Genomic DNA, 16362 nt, shown 5'->3' with positions numbered 1-16362 from the left:
GGGTGGTATGCTGTGAGAGTCAGTGTAGAGTTGTTGGGCTGAAGGGCCTGTTTCCATGCTGTAGGGATCCGATGAATGTGATTGGGAAGGTGATGCTAGGGCCCTGGATGTTGAATCTGCTTTGTAACAATCATGCAAACATGAACTATCGCTTTCCAGCTTCCACCTGGAAACCTTCACAGATCACAGTGTTCTTAGAGGACGAAGATTGACCTAAATTGGCTACTGGGGCTACCCGGGCACAGATTAAGGCAAGATAGGGAATCCATCAGGATGTCACAAATTGCGCTGAAATTAGCATTCCATTCAAAGATAATGAAATCAGACAACTACCTCAGCGTCAAGAAGTTCATAACCTTTTTAATTCACACTTGCGTAAGTTCACACATTGGGAGAGCAAATGTTGCCTGTGGAGTATTCCAGCTTGGAAAGCCAATGGAGCTAGACTCAGAAATATACAAACAAACCATATTTCAGTAGCTTACTTAGCCGAGCAAAGGAGAAGAACACAGATTTATAACAACAGAATCTGGAAGAATTAATCTTTCTCGGTCTCTCTCACTTTTGCCTCTCTCAACCACTGAAGTCAATGCCCAGTGAAAAGGCAACTAGGGAAATCAGCCATTGGCGAGGAACTTTAGAATTCTACAAATGTCAAATGCTGCGGAGAGAGCAGCTAAATTGTCACACACTCAGAATTCATTCTCAAACCTTGAGGGTTCTATGAATTCTGAGCCATACTTACTGTTATCCTTCTGTCTGTACTAGACATTTATCCAACCTCTTACACACAAACATAGGTAATATGTTTATATGTTCGATGTTGCCTTAGACAAATCAAATCTTTGTCTTGAGTCGGCCATAAAATATCACCTTCTTTCACTTGAGTAAACCTTGGCAATTAGCTCCTCCATTTCTAGTGGGCTACATTTTATTTGAAGCGTGATATCTGGGCTTAAAAGAAATAAAAGTATTTGTTGCAATCAGATGAAAGAGTGGTTAGAAAGAGGGGAGATGACTCCCATCCTGTTGCAAGACATTTATGTACATTGTCATCCCTTGTTATACCATTTCCCCAAATGTTTAATAACTTCTGTGCAAAGAAGTACAGCAAACAATTTTACAGACTAGCAGCTCACCATTTAGTCTAATTTTTCCATGTTGGTGTTTAGGATCGTCCCACACGCACTTCATCTCATGGTATCAGCTTTACCTTTTGTTCCTTATGCCCGCATCGGCTTCCCCAAATTCCCCTTAAGTCCATCTTGACTTTTCGCTTCTAACAGTCCCAGTGGGAGAGAGTTTCACTTTCCCTGTGGTATCTGGGTGAAAAGATTCCTCCCAAATCTCCTGTATGATTCATCAGTCAATGTAATAATTCTGGACTTCCATCTGTCCAGACTCTCAAACCCTTCACAATACTAAAGAACTCCATCAGATCTCCATCAGCTGCCTCTTTTTGAGAGCAAAGAGACCCATTTCTCCCAATCCTTTCTGACAGCATTATCCTCCTTTGTTTTTGGATCATTCTTGTAAATCCTGGAATATAACAACCCTGTGATCTCTCTCTTCACAGGTGCTGAGCTTCACCAGAGATTTCTGTTTTTACTACTTTTTTATAATGTTGGCCAGGGGCAAGATTTTCTTGAGCAAGGGACCAGGGATCGCTCTGCAACAGCGTGGTTTTACAGTCAGTTACATCTGTTGGAGAGGGCAGACCGGACCATGATATACTGTTACTAAACTCCAGTGGTGGAGGGAGTGGATTTTTTTTAGATTAGTTTCCCTACAGTGTGCAAACAGGCCCTTCGGCCCAACAAGTCCACACTACCCCTTGAAGCATCCCATCCAGACCCATTCCCCTATAACCCACACACCCCTGAACACTACGGGCAATTTAGCATGGCCAATCCACCTAGCCTGCACGTGTTCAGACTGTGGGAGGAAACCGGAGCGCCTGGAGGAAACCCACGCAGACATAGGGAGAATGTGCAAACTCCACACAAACAGTCACCCGAGGCGGGAATCGAACCTGGGTCCCTGGCACTGTGAGGCTGTAGTGCTAACCACTGAGCTACCGTGCTGCTCACGGTACCGTGCTACCGTGATGGCACGCTAACCAAATGGGCTTGTTTGGCCAGAAAGGTTTTTAGCTAATAAAATGTGAGGCTGAATGAACACAGCAGGCCCAGCAACATTTCAGGAGCAGAAAAGCTGACGTTTCTGGCCTAGACCCTTCATCAGAGAGCTCTCACATTTTATTATCTTGGATTCTCCAGCATCTGCAGTTCCCATTATCACTGATATAAGGTTTTTAGCTTCCTAATTTGTTGTAAGGGCCTTGTAGAGATGGACCTGTGCCTGGCATATAGAAATAGACTTTGGGATGACAGGAAGTGTGGAATTCTCAGTCTCTGAGCCAACTTTGCAGCCATCATATTTACAAAGCTTGACCAGTTCAGTTTCTGGCTAGCGATAACTACAGGGCATGGACAATGGGGTAATAGAAAAGGTTAGGCCCTCTCTCTTTGGTGATAGTCATTACCAGGCACTTTGTGGCTTGAATGTTATTTGCCACTGATTAGCCCAAGCCTGCATATGGTCCAGATCTTGTTGCATGTGAACACAGACTGTTTCAGTATCTGAGGAGTCATGAATGCTGCTGACCATTGTGTGGTTGCCAGCAAACATCATGTCTTCTGATTTTACAGTATCCCTACAGTATGGAAGCTGTTTATTCAGCCCACACTGATCCCCTTACCCATCCCTCTAACTCTGCATTTCCCATGGGTAACCCACTTAGCCTGCACATCCCTGGATGCTATGTGTAATTTAGCCTCGCCAATCCACCCTAACCTGCACATCCCTGGACACTATGTGTAATTTAGCCTCGCCAATCCACCCTAACCTGCACATCCCTGGACGCTATGTGTAATTTAGCATGGCCAATTCACCCTAACCTGCACATCCCTGGACGCTATGTGTAATTTAGCATGGCCAATTCACCCTAACCTGCACATCCCCGGGCACTATCGGTAATTTAGCATGGCCAATTCACCCTAACCTGCACATCCCTGAGCACTATGGGTAATTTAGCATGGCCAATTCACCCTAACCTGCACATCCCTGAGCACTATGGGTAATTTAGCATGGCCAATCCACCCTAACCTGTCCATCCCTGGACGCTGTGTGTAATTTACCCTCGCCAATCCACCCTAACCTGCACATCCTGAATGCTATGTGTAATTTACCCTCGCCAATCCACCCTAACCTGCACATCCTGAATGCTATGTGTAATTTAGCCTCACCAATCCACCCTAACCTGCACATCCCTGGATGCTGTGTGTAATTTAGCCTCACCAATCCACCCTAACCTGCACATCCCTGGATGCTATGTGTAATTTAGCCTCGCCAATCCACCCTAACCTGCACATCCTGAATGCTATGTGTAATTTAGCCTCACCAATCCACCCTAACCTGCACATCCCTGGATGCTGTGTGTAATTTAGCCTCACCAATCCACCCTAACCTGCACATCCCTGGACACTATGTGTAATTTAGCCTCACCAATCCACCCTAACCTGCACATCCTGAATGCTATGTGTAATTTAGCCTCACCAATCCACCCTAACCTGCACATCCCTGGATGCTGTGTGTAATTTAGCCTCACCAATCCACCCTAACCTGCACATCCCTGGATGCTGTGTGTAATTTAGCCTCACCAATCCACTCTAACCCGCACAACCTTGGACTATGGGAGGAAACCGGGGCACCCGGATGAAACCCAAGCACACACATGGAGAGCGGGCAAACTCCACAGTTGCATGAGGCTGGAATCGAACCCAGGCCCTTTGTGCTGTGAAATAGCAGAGCTAATCACTGAGCCACTGCACTGCACTCCTCATGGTGGAGGTAAGGTCATTGATGAAGCAGCTGAAGACTGTTGGGTCTTTTGGAATTAAAGAAGTTCAGGCCCACATCAATACTGACTCTAATTCCACGTTCTTCCTGATTGCTTCTCTTGTCAATAAGTCTGTTTGGTTTGAATGATACATGAGGCTGAAAATTATCAGCAGGTCTTGAGCAGATAGTGGGGGCTGAAGTTTCACAAGGTGCCTGGGGCTTGCTCATTGTAATTTTTCCAAGATGCTTCTGTGTAAAAGTTAGCTAAAATAAGTTATTTCCAACAAAGGAGTACAATGCCTGTCCCTAATCCATTAAATGCTGCCTCGCCCATCAATGCCAATTTCCAAAACATTTGGAACTAATCAAATACAAAAAAGGAAAAACACCCAGTTTATTTTTTAAGAAGTCTTTTAAGTTTTATGATTGCTATTTTTCCCGTGGGGTTTGCTTTGTAAGATGGCTGCCCTGGAAATTAATCTTTAAATTTCTGGTCACTGCAGGCAGTAATGCTGAGGAGTTGGCAATGCTACGAAAGACACTGACCATCAATAGTCGGGAGGTTCACGCACAAACACATTGCTTTCTTGCTGACTTCAGAAACACAAAATCAGGTATTTCTACAGAGGGACTTAACACAACATCAAAAAATCCACTTTCTCTTCTAATGCCAAACAAGTACCTTCTCCTCCTTAATATTTTACATTCAAGAATAGGTCCTCGGACGAGAGTTTATATGTGTGGGTACATTTCACTCCACACGTACATACATGGCTTGGCGTCATGCAAAATAGAAATAATCTGCCTGATAAGTATTGTTGGGAATCTCCTGCTGAGGTCCTTTATTCCCGATGCATTGATGGAGGAGGTGGTGATAGCTCACAGGTTGAATGAAGTACCCATCACTGTAGGAGGTAGTCACCCTCCTCTCCCTCTCACTGCATCAGCGGTTTCCAGTTCCCTTGTAGGGCACAGAACTAAGGAAAGGATTACAATGGGACTTTGGGGACAATTTCTCCCAGTTTGCTCCCGCTCGCTCTCCATCTCTGTCTCTCGGTGAGGGTCAATGCCATTTATTTTCGGGCGGTGCTCCTGAAAGCACTTCCCATCAACAACAAGATGAGAGTTCCAAAGTTGTGGCATAGTGATGATGCCCGTTGCCAATTCCCTCAGCTCAGAGTCAAAAGTAGTAGAGGGGAGGGGACACACAGGCTCAGAAAAACACCTCTGTGTATTTACATCTTGGAAGAGACAAAATACAGTCTTCATTAAGTCATGTTAGAGAGAGGGAGAGAGAGATAATCGATTTGTTCACAAAAGGTTCGCTTTGCCATTCTTGTAGCGAGAGCCAGTGAGTTGCATTTTCCACTGCACTCTCCCTCCCTTCCCCCACTCCCCTCCCTTTCCCGTCAGGCACCCAACAGCGAGAATCCTCCCGTCACTCCCGTCTCCCCGTGTGGCCTCACACTCGAACGGCGGGTGTGGAGGCCGTGAGAGGCACCATGGAGCTGCAGTCGTAGTCCACGTCAATCATGGTGTGCGTGCTCGTTCCGAAGCCTCCAGAAGGGGCGCCCCCACCTGTCTGGCGTTCCCGAAAGTTCTGAATGTAGCTCTGAAGGGGGTGGGGGGGAGAAAGTAAGTGGGAGACACGACAGATTAACAAGAGGAAGAAGCGGGATTTTGCATTCGTGTAGCACCTGCCATGACAAGACACGAACACACAAACAAAGAAACAGAGTAGGCCATTCGGCCCTTTGAGCCTGCTCCTCCATTCAATAAGATCGTGGCTGACCTGATTTTAACCTCAACTCTACATTACTGCTTATCCCCGAGAATCTTTCATCACCTTGGTCATCAGAGATCGCCCCCTGCCTTGAAACTATTCTTTCATAGATGATAGAATCAGAGAATGCCTATAGTGTGTGAAAACAGGCCCTTCGGCCCAACAGGTCGGCACCAATCCTCAGAGCATCCCACCAAGACCCATTACCCTATAACCCACCGTATCTACTTATCCCTGAACACTATGGACAATTTATCACGGCCAATCCACCTAGCCTGCACATCTTTGGATTGTGGGAAGAAACCGGAGCATCCGGAGGAAACCCATGCAGACACGGGGAGAATCTGCAAACCGAACGCAGATAGTCACCCGAGGGTGGAATTGAACCTGGGTCCCTGGCGCTGAAGGGGATTCCAAAGACTGTCAGCCCCCTGAGAGAAAAAAAAATGCTTCCTCATCTCCAATTTAAACGGGTGACTCCTTGTTTTTAAACAATCCTCCCACAAAGGGGAAACATCCTAACCACATCTCCACAGTCAAGTCTCATCTGGATCTCTTATGTTTCAATTAGGTCACCCCAAAGTAATTGATTATTCATCTTAAACCCAGTTTAAAGGCAACAAGGAGCAAGAGCTTTTCATCTTACACTCATCAGAACTTGGACCTTAAGGGGAGACTTGACCAAAGGCACAGAGATTTATACAGTACAAAGAGAGGGAGCTGATTGGTTGGGTCATCATCAGCTTGGACAGCAGCTAACTGTCAATCTTCATTCCCTGACTCGGCAGGTAGACGCTGATTGGGCAGACCGTTGCCGTGCCAATGCAGCAGGGCTGATCACCTCGAAACCAGCAAATGAGGAGGTAATCGCTTTGCTCCAGGAGTTTGAGTGTGCCAAATAATTACCAATGGTTTGATCAGAAAAATTGCAGACAATTTGCAAACAGCAAACGGCCCAGCACGGGGAATGGTCCTGAAGTAGTCACAGGGCTGGGCTATGGGCTCTGGGGACGCAGGTTCAAACCCCACCATGGGAGCTGCCGGAGTTTAAACTGAGTCGATTATTTGAGAATCAATAGTTAGACTCTGTAATGGTGACCATGTCACACATTGCTAATTGTCAGGAAATCCCATCCCCCTGAACACCCTCAGAAAGAGCTGTGTCGCGACCCCCCCGCATGGTCAATGTGAGCATATATGCCAACTGCGACTAGCCTCTCAATCTGGTGTCAGACAACTGAGTGTCCGACTCCAGAGAATGTTCCGGATGACGTATTCATTATACGGTGGCCTTGCATCTCAGTTGGATGTAACGGATCCCCAGGTCGCTGTGTTAAGGAATTCTCCAATGCTTGGTCATGACCATTTATCTCTCAATTAGAGTATCACCAGAACATAAAACAGTACAGCACAGGAGCAGGCCCTTTGGCCCAGCATGTCTGTGCTGACTGTGATGCCATTCCAAACTAATACCGTCTGCCTGCACATGGTTCGTATCCCTCTATTCCCTGAAAACTCTGGCGAACACAGCGGGTTAGGCAGAATCCATGGGGGGAAAGCAGGATAATATTTCGGGGCTGAATGGCTCTTCACCAGAAGCGTTAGTGTGCTCTCTCTGTCTCTCCATGCATAGAGTTGATAGCCAGAGACTATTTCCCAGGGCAGAAATGGCTAGCACGAGGGGTCATAGTTTTAAGCTGGTTGGTGGAAAGTATAGAGGGGATGTCAGAGGCAGGTTCTTTACGCAGAGAGTTGTGAGAGCATGGAATGCGTTGCCAGCAGCAGTTGTGGAAGCAAGGTCATTGGGGTCATTTAAGAGACTGCTGGACATGTATATGGTCACAGAAATTTGAGGGTGCATACATGAGGATCAATGGTCGGCACAACATTGTGGGCTGAAGGGCCTGTTCTGTACTGTACTGTTCTATGTTCTATGTTCTATGTTCATACTGCCTGACCTGCTGTGATCTCCAGTATTTTTCATTCTCAGTACAGATTCCAGCATCTGCAGTAATTTGCACCCCCCCCCAACCCCTATCCACTGCCTGTCCATGCCTTTGTCTAAACGTCTCTTAAACATTGCTATTGTACCTCCTTCTTCCACCTCCCCTGGCAGCAAGTTCCAGTAAATACACACAGCGCCACCCCCCGCCCCACCAGGGACACCCTGTCAATACTGAGACACAACTCCTCTCTACCCCGGCTCATGGAATCTCTTGTAAATGCTGACACACTCCTCAAGCATTTGTGAAGTCAGGACAGACAGTGTAGAGAGAGCTTTACTCTGTATCTAACCCTGTGCTGTCCCTGTCCTGGGAGTATTTAATGGAGGACAGTGTAGAGGGAGCTTTACTCTGTATCTAACCCCGTGCTGTCCCTGGGAGTGTTTGATGGGGTGGAATATGAGTGATAAAGATAGACTGCTTGGTCAGTGTTTTGTTTAACTGGGTTACTTTCAGCCAGAAATAACAACAGCAATGTGGAATTATACTTCACCTTGCAAAGAATAAAATGTGACACAGGGCCTCCTGAGGGGCTATTTGGCCAGAGAATTAACATCCTGACCAGGGCAGTCAATGTGACAGAATGGTTTTTAAGGAGGAGACGTGCATAGGTTTGAAGAGGCTAGCACAGAGCATAGCCCCCAGCAGCCTGAGGTCCCTCAATCAAGAAAAGGAATAGTTTCTCTCTGAGGAGAGTGAATCTGTGGAATTCTTTCCCTCAGAATGTTGTCGAGGCTAGGTCATTAAATATATTTGAGGTTGATGTAGATAGATCTTTAATCAAGGATTACGGGGGAAGTGGAGTTGATCAGATCAGCCATGATCTCATTGAATGATGGGCTGAATGGCCTACGTCTGCTCTGACATCTTGTGATGCAGTCACCAATGGTGGAGTGACTAAAATCGGGCCGGGTGAGGAGGCTAGGAATGGAGGAGGGTAGAGGTGTTCAGAGAGGCTTTACTCTGTATCTAACCCTGTGCTGTCCGGAGAGAGAGAGGGAGAGAGAGACCGGGATGGGCTTGTCGGTGCGATGGGTGGGTATTGTCAAACTGTCTGAAGGGGAGTCAGTGTTGGGGGGTTGAGCCAGAACGTAGGCGTGTCAGAGCTTCAGGTGAATCGCAACGCCACTTCAAAATGGCGACTCACCGGAGACAGCACATCACCATCGTAGCGACGGACTGGATTTGGCTTTCTCCTGTACACGGGCTCCTGGTATTTCTTGTGGTGCTTCTTCCTCTTCCTCTTGTTCTCCTTCTGTCGTATTCTCATTAGCTGCACCCGTCGCTGCCTCCTGCTGATAAACACTGGGGTTGGGGGAGGGTGGTGATACACACATACACACGAAGATCAGTCAAACTCAGGTTCAGGCACCTCACTGGAGGCCATGTCACCCTGACACACACACACCCCGATTTCACCCTTTCCCTTCTCCCTCCCTTCACATCTCTGTACGACAGGTACGGATGGAAGTTTCCGGAACCTTTCATGCTTTTATTGATTGGAAGCCATTGGGACTTCTTTCCCTTCCTTCTTTCAGACGATGCTGGCAAGCCTGGGATTTTTTGCTTATACCTGACGGACACATTAATTAAGAGCCAGTCATGGGCTCTCAGCTCCTCAGGCCTACTTCCCCCATTCAGTAAAATTGTGGCTGATCATAGAATTGTACAGTACAGGAGGCCATTCAGCCTTCCATGTCAGTTCAGGCTCCTCAAACAGCTACTTAGCCAGTCCCAATCTCCACAGTTTTATCCCTCGCAAACTTCAAAAGTCCTGTGGAATTCGCCTCCCCCATTCTCCCAGGCAGTGCATTCCCAATCCTAACAACTCTCCGGGTGAAGAAGTTCCATCTTTCATCTTTCCTTCTCTCACTCCAGAACTGGTTGGAATGGTTGCTGGGACCCAAAACGTTAAATCTGCTTTCTCTCCACAGACCTGCTGAGTTTTTCCAGAAATCTCTGACAATCCTCAGCTCCACTTTCCTGCCTTTGCCCCATAACCCTTGATTCCCTTCCTGGTTTAAAATCTATCTCAGCTTTGACTTACTGACCCAGCCTCGACAGCCCCTCTGTGGTAACAGAATTCCACAGATTCAGTGCCCTCTGAGCGAAGAAATTCCTCCTCATCTCGGTCAGAAATGGGTGACTCCCTTATTCAGAGATGATACTGTCTGGTCCCAGACTCTCCCACAAGGGGAATCAACCTTTCCTCATCTACCCCACAAGTCCCCTATGAACCTCATAGGTTTTAATAAGGTCTCCTCTCCTTCTTCTAAACTCCAATGAGTACAGGCCCAATCTACTCAACCTCTCCTCATAAAGCAGTCCCTCCTGACCCAGGATCAGCCAAGTGAACCTTGCCTGGACTGTCTCCAATGCCAGTCTATCTTTCCTTAGATAAAGGGCTCAAAACCCTTCACAGTATTACAGCTGAGATCTGACCAGCGCCTTTTATACTTTTATAATATTCTAACTCTCCATTTCCTTTGAAATAAAGGCCAACATTTCATTTGCCTTCCCTGTTACCCAATGAACTTGGATACTGGCTTTTAGTGATTCATGCACAGTACTCCCAAAATCCCTCTGTGCTGCAACTTTCTGCAGTCTTTCAGCATTTAAATAACATTCAGTTCCTCTATCATGGTATGCTTTTCAAAACTCAACATTCCCTGCTATCAGCATCCCAGTTTCCTCAAGGTTTAGCTTCACCAGCCTCTGTAGGCCCGTTGTCCCCGGTTACGGGGCCTACCTTCTGTGTGAGAGTAGCCTTCCGCTGTGACTTTGAACTGCACCAGGACACCGAGAAACGTCAGCACTGGCCAGACGCCTAAGATGACCCAGCTGTACCAGCACACAGGCTGCGCTGGAGCCACTTTCACCCTCTCGTAGATGTACTGCACGAGCAGGAAGAGCTCAATGAAGTAATCCACCGTCACGGTGATGACGGCGCTCCCGAAGACAGAGGTGGACAGCACGGTGAAGAAGCGTTGCCACTGCAGAGTCAGCACCGCAAAGAGCATTCCGGCACCCAGCAGCAGGCCGATGGGGACCCAGACGGTGCGGGGGTGGTAGAACTGCTCCAGCACCACCAGAGTTGCCACGGCGACCAGCAGGCCCAGCAGCAGGCCCACCATAAAGAGGCCGACGCTCCGCACCAGCATGGTGACCAGGCCGCAGAGGATGCCAATACCCAGGCCAATGCCCACGCTGACCTCCATGCTCAGCTGCGTGTCCAGCACCCTCTCCTTGTAGCACAGCATGAAGATGACGATGGAGCCGAACATCAGGCCGGTGAGGAACATGATGGCTTTGAAGCAACGGTAGCCTAAAACACAAAGAGCGAGAACAACAGTTAGGAAAATCTCTCCACTGTAAGAAGGTGCAAAGATCCCAGCTACTAAACATGTACAACTGAACAAGGGTGTAGGAACATAAGATCAAGGAATAACTGCAGGCCATTCAGCCCCCCTAGCCTGCTCCACCATTTAATAATATCATAGCTGATCTCATACAACAAAAACAGAAGTTGCTGGAAAAGCTCAGCAGGTCTGGCAGCATCTGTGATAAAAAAACATCAGAGTTAACGTTTCAGGTCCAGTGACCACTCCTCAGAACTCATCTCAGAGCTGATCTCATCTCAGCCTCAACTCCACTTTCCTGTCCACTCTCCACAACCTTTCAACCCATTACTAAATAAAAATCGGTCTATCTCCATCCTTAAATTTACACAATGTCCCAGCATCCAGCGCACTCTGGGAGAGTGAATTCCACAGATTCACAACCCTTTGAGAGAAGTGATTTCTCCTTATTTCTGTTTGGAATCTGTTACCCTTTATCCTAAAACTATGATCTCTCATTCTAGATTATCCCACATGAAGAAACATAGAACATAGAAGAGAAAAGGCCCTTCGGCCCACAGTGTTGAGCCATAATTTTACCCCAAAGCTAAGGTCTATCTAACCTCCACCCCTACCATATATGATCATCCATTTGCCTATCTAATATCTGCTTAAATGCCCCTAATGAGGCCGACTCCATTACCCTCCCTGGAAAAGCATTCCACACCCCTACAACTCTCTGAGTAAAGAACCTAACTCTGACGTCTCCCCTATATATACCTCCACTCACTTTAAAACTATGCCCCCCTGTAATAGCTACCTCCACCCTAGGAAAAAGTCTCTGGCTGTCCTCTCTATGTCAATATTGTCATCTCCCTTCAGCATCTTCTATATCTTCTGAGAGTGTTGAATTAAACTGCTCAAACTCTCTCCATAAGACAAACTCCTCATCCCTGGAATTAATCTAGTGAACCGAAATGAAATCTGGCTCGAGAGATGTGTTTCCTTATTTAATGTGGTGTTCATTCACTGAAACATATGATTCACTTGGAAACAGGAATTTATTGCATAAAAGGAAAAATAAACAAAATGAGCTGTCAAAGTATGGCACACAGAAAAATTATAATCTTAATTATTATGTAAAATTGTCACTTCACAGCATTTCAATTCCAGAGAAATTACCCCTTTATTTCAAAGGGTCAGGTTTGAATTAATTTATTTTCCTAGTTCTGTTGCGTGTACTGGGAAGTCTTAAATGAATTCCTCATGAATCTGAAAGCTCAGATTTTGTCAGTTTTGTTTTTAATAATCTGCGGATTTCTAACCAACCACTCCTGGTTTGGAATTTTCACAAGCTAAGTCTTTACTCCAAATGTGACTGGGCTTTCCTTGGACTGTCTTACATCCCTTTCTCGGTGAGGCATAATATTTACTTCCAACTTCAATCAGGTCTCCTCCAGAATCATCCTTAAAGTTTTCAGTTAGCGGAACCAAAATAAATTCTCGATTCTTCTGACCTGAAACCAAGGTGATGCCTATCAATGTTTATTCCCGCTGTCCTCAACCCCATAGTATCCACAATCTTCCATTTACATTCCAGGTGCAGTCACCTATTAACTATATTAGGTCTCTGTTCCGCAAGGACTCTCTGACCTTTCTCCTCCCATCACAATGGCGCAATGTTGGTCCCATTCTCTATGATGTTGGTACCACGCTCATCTCAGAGCCAGACGACTGTAGGGTTCGAGCCCTATTGTCACTGGCAAGGCCAGCATTTATCACTCGTCCCCATTGGTCCAGGAACTGAATGTCTTGCTCAACCATTCCAGATGGCAGTTAAGACTAAACCTGTGGGTCTGGAGTCACATGTAGGTCAGACCAGGGAAGGATGGCAGATTTTCTCACATGAAGGACACCAGTGAACTAGATGGGTTTATATGACAATTGGCAGTAGTTACAGGATTATTATTAGACTAACATTTTACAGTTCCAGATTGCTAATAAATTCATGTTTCCACCATCTGCCATGGTGGGATTTAAACCCAATCTCCCACAACGTGAGACATAGGGGCAGAAATTAGGCCACTCAGCCCATTGAGTCTGCTCCGCCATTCAATCATGGCTGATAAGTTTCTTGACATTAGGGTTCGATTCTATCCTCAGGTGACTGTCTTTGTGGAGTTTGCATGTTCTCCCTGTGTCTGCATGAGGTTTGCTCCAGTTTCCTCCCACACTCCAAAGATGTGCAGGTTAGGATGGATAGGCCATGCTAAGTCGCTCCTAGTGTCCAGGGATGCCCAGGCTAGCCATGGGAAATGCAGGGTTATACGGTTGGGGATTTGAGGCTGGGTGGGATGCTCTTTGGAGGGTCAGGGTGGACCCGATAGGCCTAACGGCCTGCTTCCACACTCTAAGGATTCTATGATTAATCCACCAGGTGGGTGGCTTGTTTTATCAGGAAACTGGCTCTGTACTCCCAAAATTCCCAAAGAATAAGGGGTGATTTGACTGGAACTTGGGAAGATTTTGCAAGCCGAGGCAGGGTAAATCTAGATCGTTTGCTTTCCCTTTGGCTGGTGAGTCTAGAACCAAGGGGTATAATCTCAGGGTAAAGGGCAGGCCATGTAGGGCTGAGATGAGGGGAAATTTCTTTATTTAGGGAGATGTGGCAGTGTACTTGTAATGTCATGGGACTAGTAATCCAGAACCCTAAACTATCATTCCGGAAATAATGTGTTTGAATCCCATCATGGCAGAATTCTGGAAATAAAACGACTGTACCTAAGGGATACCTTAATAATCACCATGCAACCATTTTCCATTGGTGTAAAAATCCATCTGGTTCACTCATACCCCCTTAGTGGAGGAAATCTGTCATCTTTACCTGGTCTGGCCTATGTGAGACCCACAGCAATGTATGGATGACCTTTAGCTGCCCTCTGGGTAATTAGGTCTAGTCCATAGCCTCATCCAATGAACAAATTTAAATGGAGTATCAATTATTGAGTCTGGCTACACCCTGATTCAATGGGCAGTGTCCTGAGGTCACAAAAGGTGCTATAGCAATGCAAGTTTTCTGTCTTTCTGATTGGGGGAATCCCATGCCATAACTTGCCTCCTTTTTCTTAAAGTTATTGCGTCGACGAGGATTTTCTGAAACATTGAGATGGGCCTTTTACTAAAACCCATCATCGTTTTCAACACATGGGATGGTGCCTTCTGGTCCGTCATGTGACCATAGAGACCATGCAATAGAGCCCACAGGATAGACCAACACAGCAACCAGACGATACCAAGATCAAGATGGCAGATCAAAGTGACGTCTCATCGCCACTTCTCAACTGCTGTTATGGATGGGGACCAAAGGTTGACCAAAGGTGATGCCCTTCCCATTTCCCGCCAACCATTCAGCGGTCATTCCGTCCACCAATGAGAAACATAAATTTGATAAACAACTATTTCCCCCAACGCCAAGACCCTCCCAACAGCTGTCCCAAGAGTCATTGACTTACCGAAGAAACAATAAATAATCCCAAAGAGGCAGCACATAGCGCAGACCACAGAGGGTACAATATCATACTTCCGTAGGATCTCCTGATCACAGCTATGGGTGGTACCCTGGCCCGTGCCATGAGTCAAGAGTTTAAAGTGCAAAGTTCGAAGTGTCGAGGTCATGGCTTTGTGGGTCTGTAGCAGCAGCCAGTCAGAGCAGAGGTCAAAGGAAGTCTTCCATTCAAAGTTAGCGAGGCTGCAAAAATGGATGGAACGTGTCAAACAACAGAATGAGCGTAAGAACCAGGAGCAGGAGTAAGCCATTTAGCCCCTTGAGCCTGTTCTGTCATTTAATATGATCATAGCTCTGCCATCTTGGCCTCAACTCCACTTTCCTTCCCACTCTCCACAACCCTCCAACCCGTTATTAATTAAATATCTCCTCATTAGATTTATTCAGTGTCCTGGTATCCACCGGACTCTGGGGTAGTGAGTCCCACAGATTCACAACCCTCTGAGAGAAGGATTGAGGGGTAACAGGGAGGGGCAGAGGGTAACTGACTGAGGAACAGGTGGAACATCTTCAAAGCCTTCAGCCTCATGTTGGTCCTTCAATCCCGGCCTGTTTAGCACCCCCTGTTCTTACTGCTCCACCATTGACAGCCATGTCTCCAGCTGCCTTCAACACTCACTAAACTTTCCCTTACAGCGTCCTTCCTTCTGTTCCTCAAAATCCCTCTCCTGGACCAAGCCATTGGTCACCTGTTGCAGTATGTCCTCATGCAACTCAATGTCAAATTTTATTTGAACGTGGCTGCAGTGAGACATCTTTGGGTGATTTAGCCAATTATGACACTACTTCAGACAAGGTTCTCGTTGTGTCTCTGTATTGGATGATGTGCCACTGGACTCCATACTGAGTCAACTCTTGGATTTTTGAGGATCTTCTGATTTTCTTCCCTCTCCCATGAGTGCCTGGGCCCCCAACCACTCCACCGCTAAACCTCGCCAACTCACTACCTGGCTTTCCACCTTGAACACACCCCATTGTCTTGTTATCTTCCCTAACATGTCATTAGTGCTCATTAGCAAATGTTGTTAGGCGGTTAAAGGTGCTACCAAAATACAACAAAGATGGGCTTTTGCTAGAGTCACTAACTCGGTTTCAGTGGCAGGACCAGAGGATCAGAGCTTTAAGAAAATGGTCAACAAAGAGACAGGAGCAGCATGAAGGGACATTGTTGTTACACCTTGCGCTGCTGTGATATGGAAGGGGCTGCCAACATTAAGGATGTTTGAAACACATACACTGCAGCCACTTTCCAAAAGAAAATAGATAAATATTTGAAAAGGCAAAAAAAAATCAGTCTGCAGGGTGATGATGAGTGGAATAGTTCTTTCAAAGTGCCAGCATTGGTCTGATGGGCTGAACAGTCTCCGTCTGTACTGTACAATTTCTATCATTGAGCTCCCTCAATGGGTTTGGCTTGCGGTGAGAACTCTCCTTCTGTCATGATTGTAACAAGGTCAGGCAGATGGATCTCACAGAATGAGAGTTCCCTGATTGGGGCTGTTAAGCTGGTCCAATCAGAGAGCCCTGGATGACAGATATAAACAGGAGTGTCAGAGGCTCTGCTCGCTCTGAGAACTGGCTGGTCAGAGTCCATGTACTGTTCTTGGTGTAAATAAAGGGCGCCTTGCTGATGGGATATTGGCCTCTGTGCAGTTAATTCACCCTCTCCCCAAATTTCCAGCACGGCAAGAAGGGAATAGGTGTAAGGTGAGAGAGGGGCAAGATTTAAAAGGAACCTGAGGAGCAACATGTTCACACCAAGGGTGGTGC

The 16362-nt window shown here is 46.6% G+C and overlaps 1 protein-coding gene across 4 annotated transcripts in view; it reads right to left on the bottom strand.

The window, feature by feature from the left end:
• Nucleotides 1-340: 340 nt before the first annotated feature.
• Nucleotides 341-16362, bottom strand: part of tmem198b (transmembrane protein 198b) — a 109495-nt gene continuing 93473 nt past the window's right edge. For 3 of the 4 annotated variants that reach the window (XM_048533734.2, XM_048533733.2, XM_048533735.2), the window contains 4 exons: nucleotides 14540-14775; nucleotides 10439-11014; nucleotides 8837-8994; nucleotides 341-5515 (listed from right to left, as the gene is read on the bottom strand). In XM_048533734.2, the coding sequence (XP_048389691.1) occupies nucleotides 5366-5515; nucleotides 8837-8994; nucleotides 10439-11014; nucleotides 14540-14702 (1047 nt within the window). In that variant the 5' untranslated portion in view covers nucleotides 14703-14775 and the 3' untranslated portion in view covers nucleotides 341-5365. The remainder of the gene's footprint in view (nucleotides 5516-8836; nucleotides 8995-10438; nucleotides 11015-14539; nucleotides 14776-16362) is intronic. The other variant, XR_009445967.1, reaches the window with a different exon arrangement.

The sequence above is a fragment of the Stegostoma tigrinum genome, chromosome 7, assembly GCF_030684315.1.
Source record: "Stegostoma tigrinum isolate sSteTig4 chromosome 7, sSteTig4.hap1, whole genome shotgun sequence".
Classification (NCBI taxonomy): domain Eukaryota; kingdom Metazoa; phylum Chordata; class Chondrichthyes; order Orectolobiformes; family Stegostomatidae; genus Stegostoma; species Stegostoma tigrinum.
The sequence above is the reverse complement of the archived record's forward strand: the minus strand, read 5'-3'. Positions and strand labels throughout refer to the sequence as shown.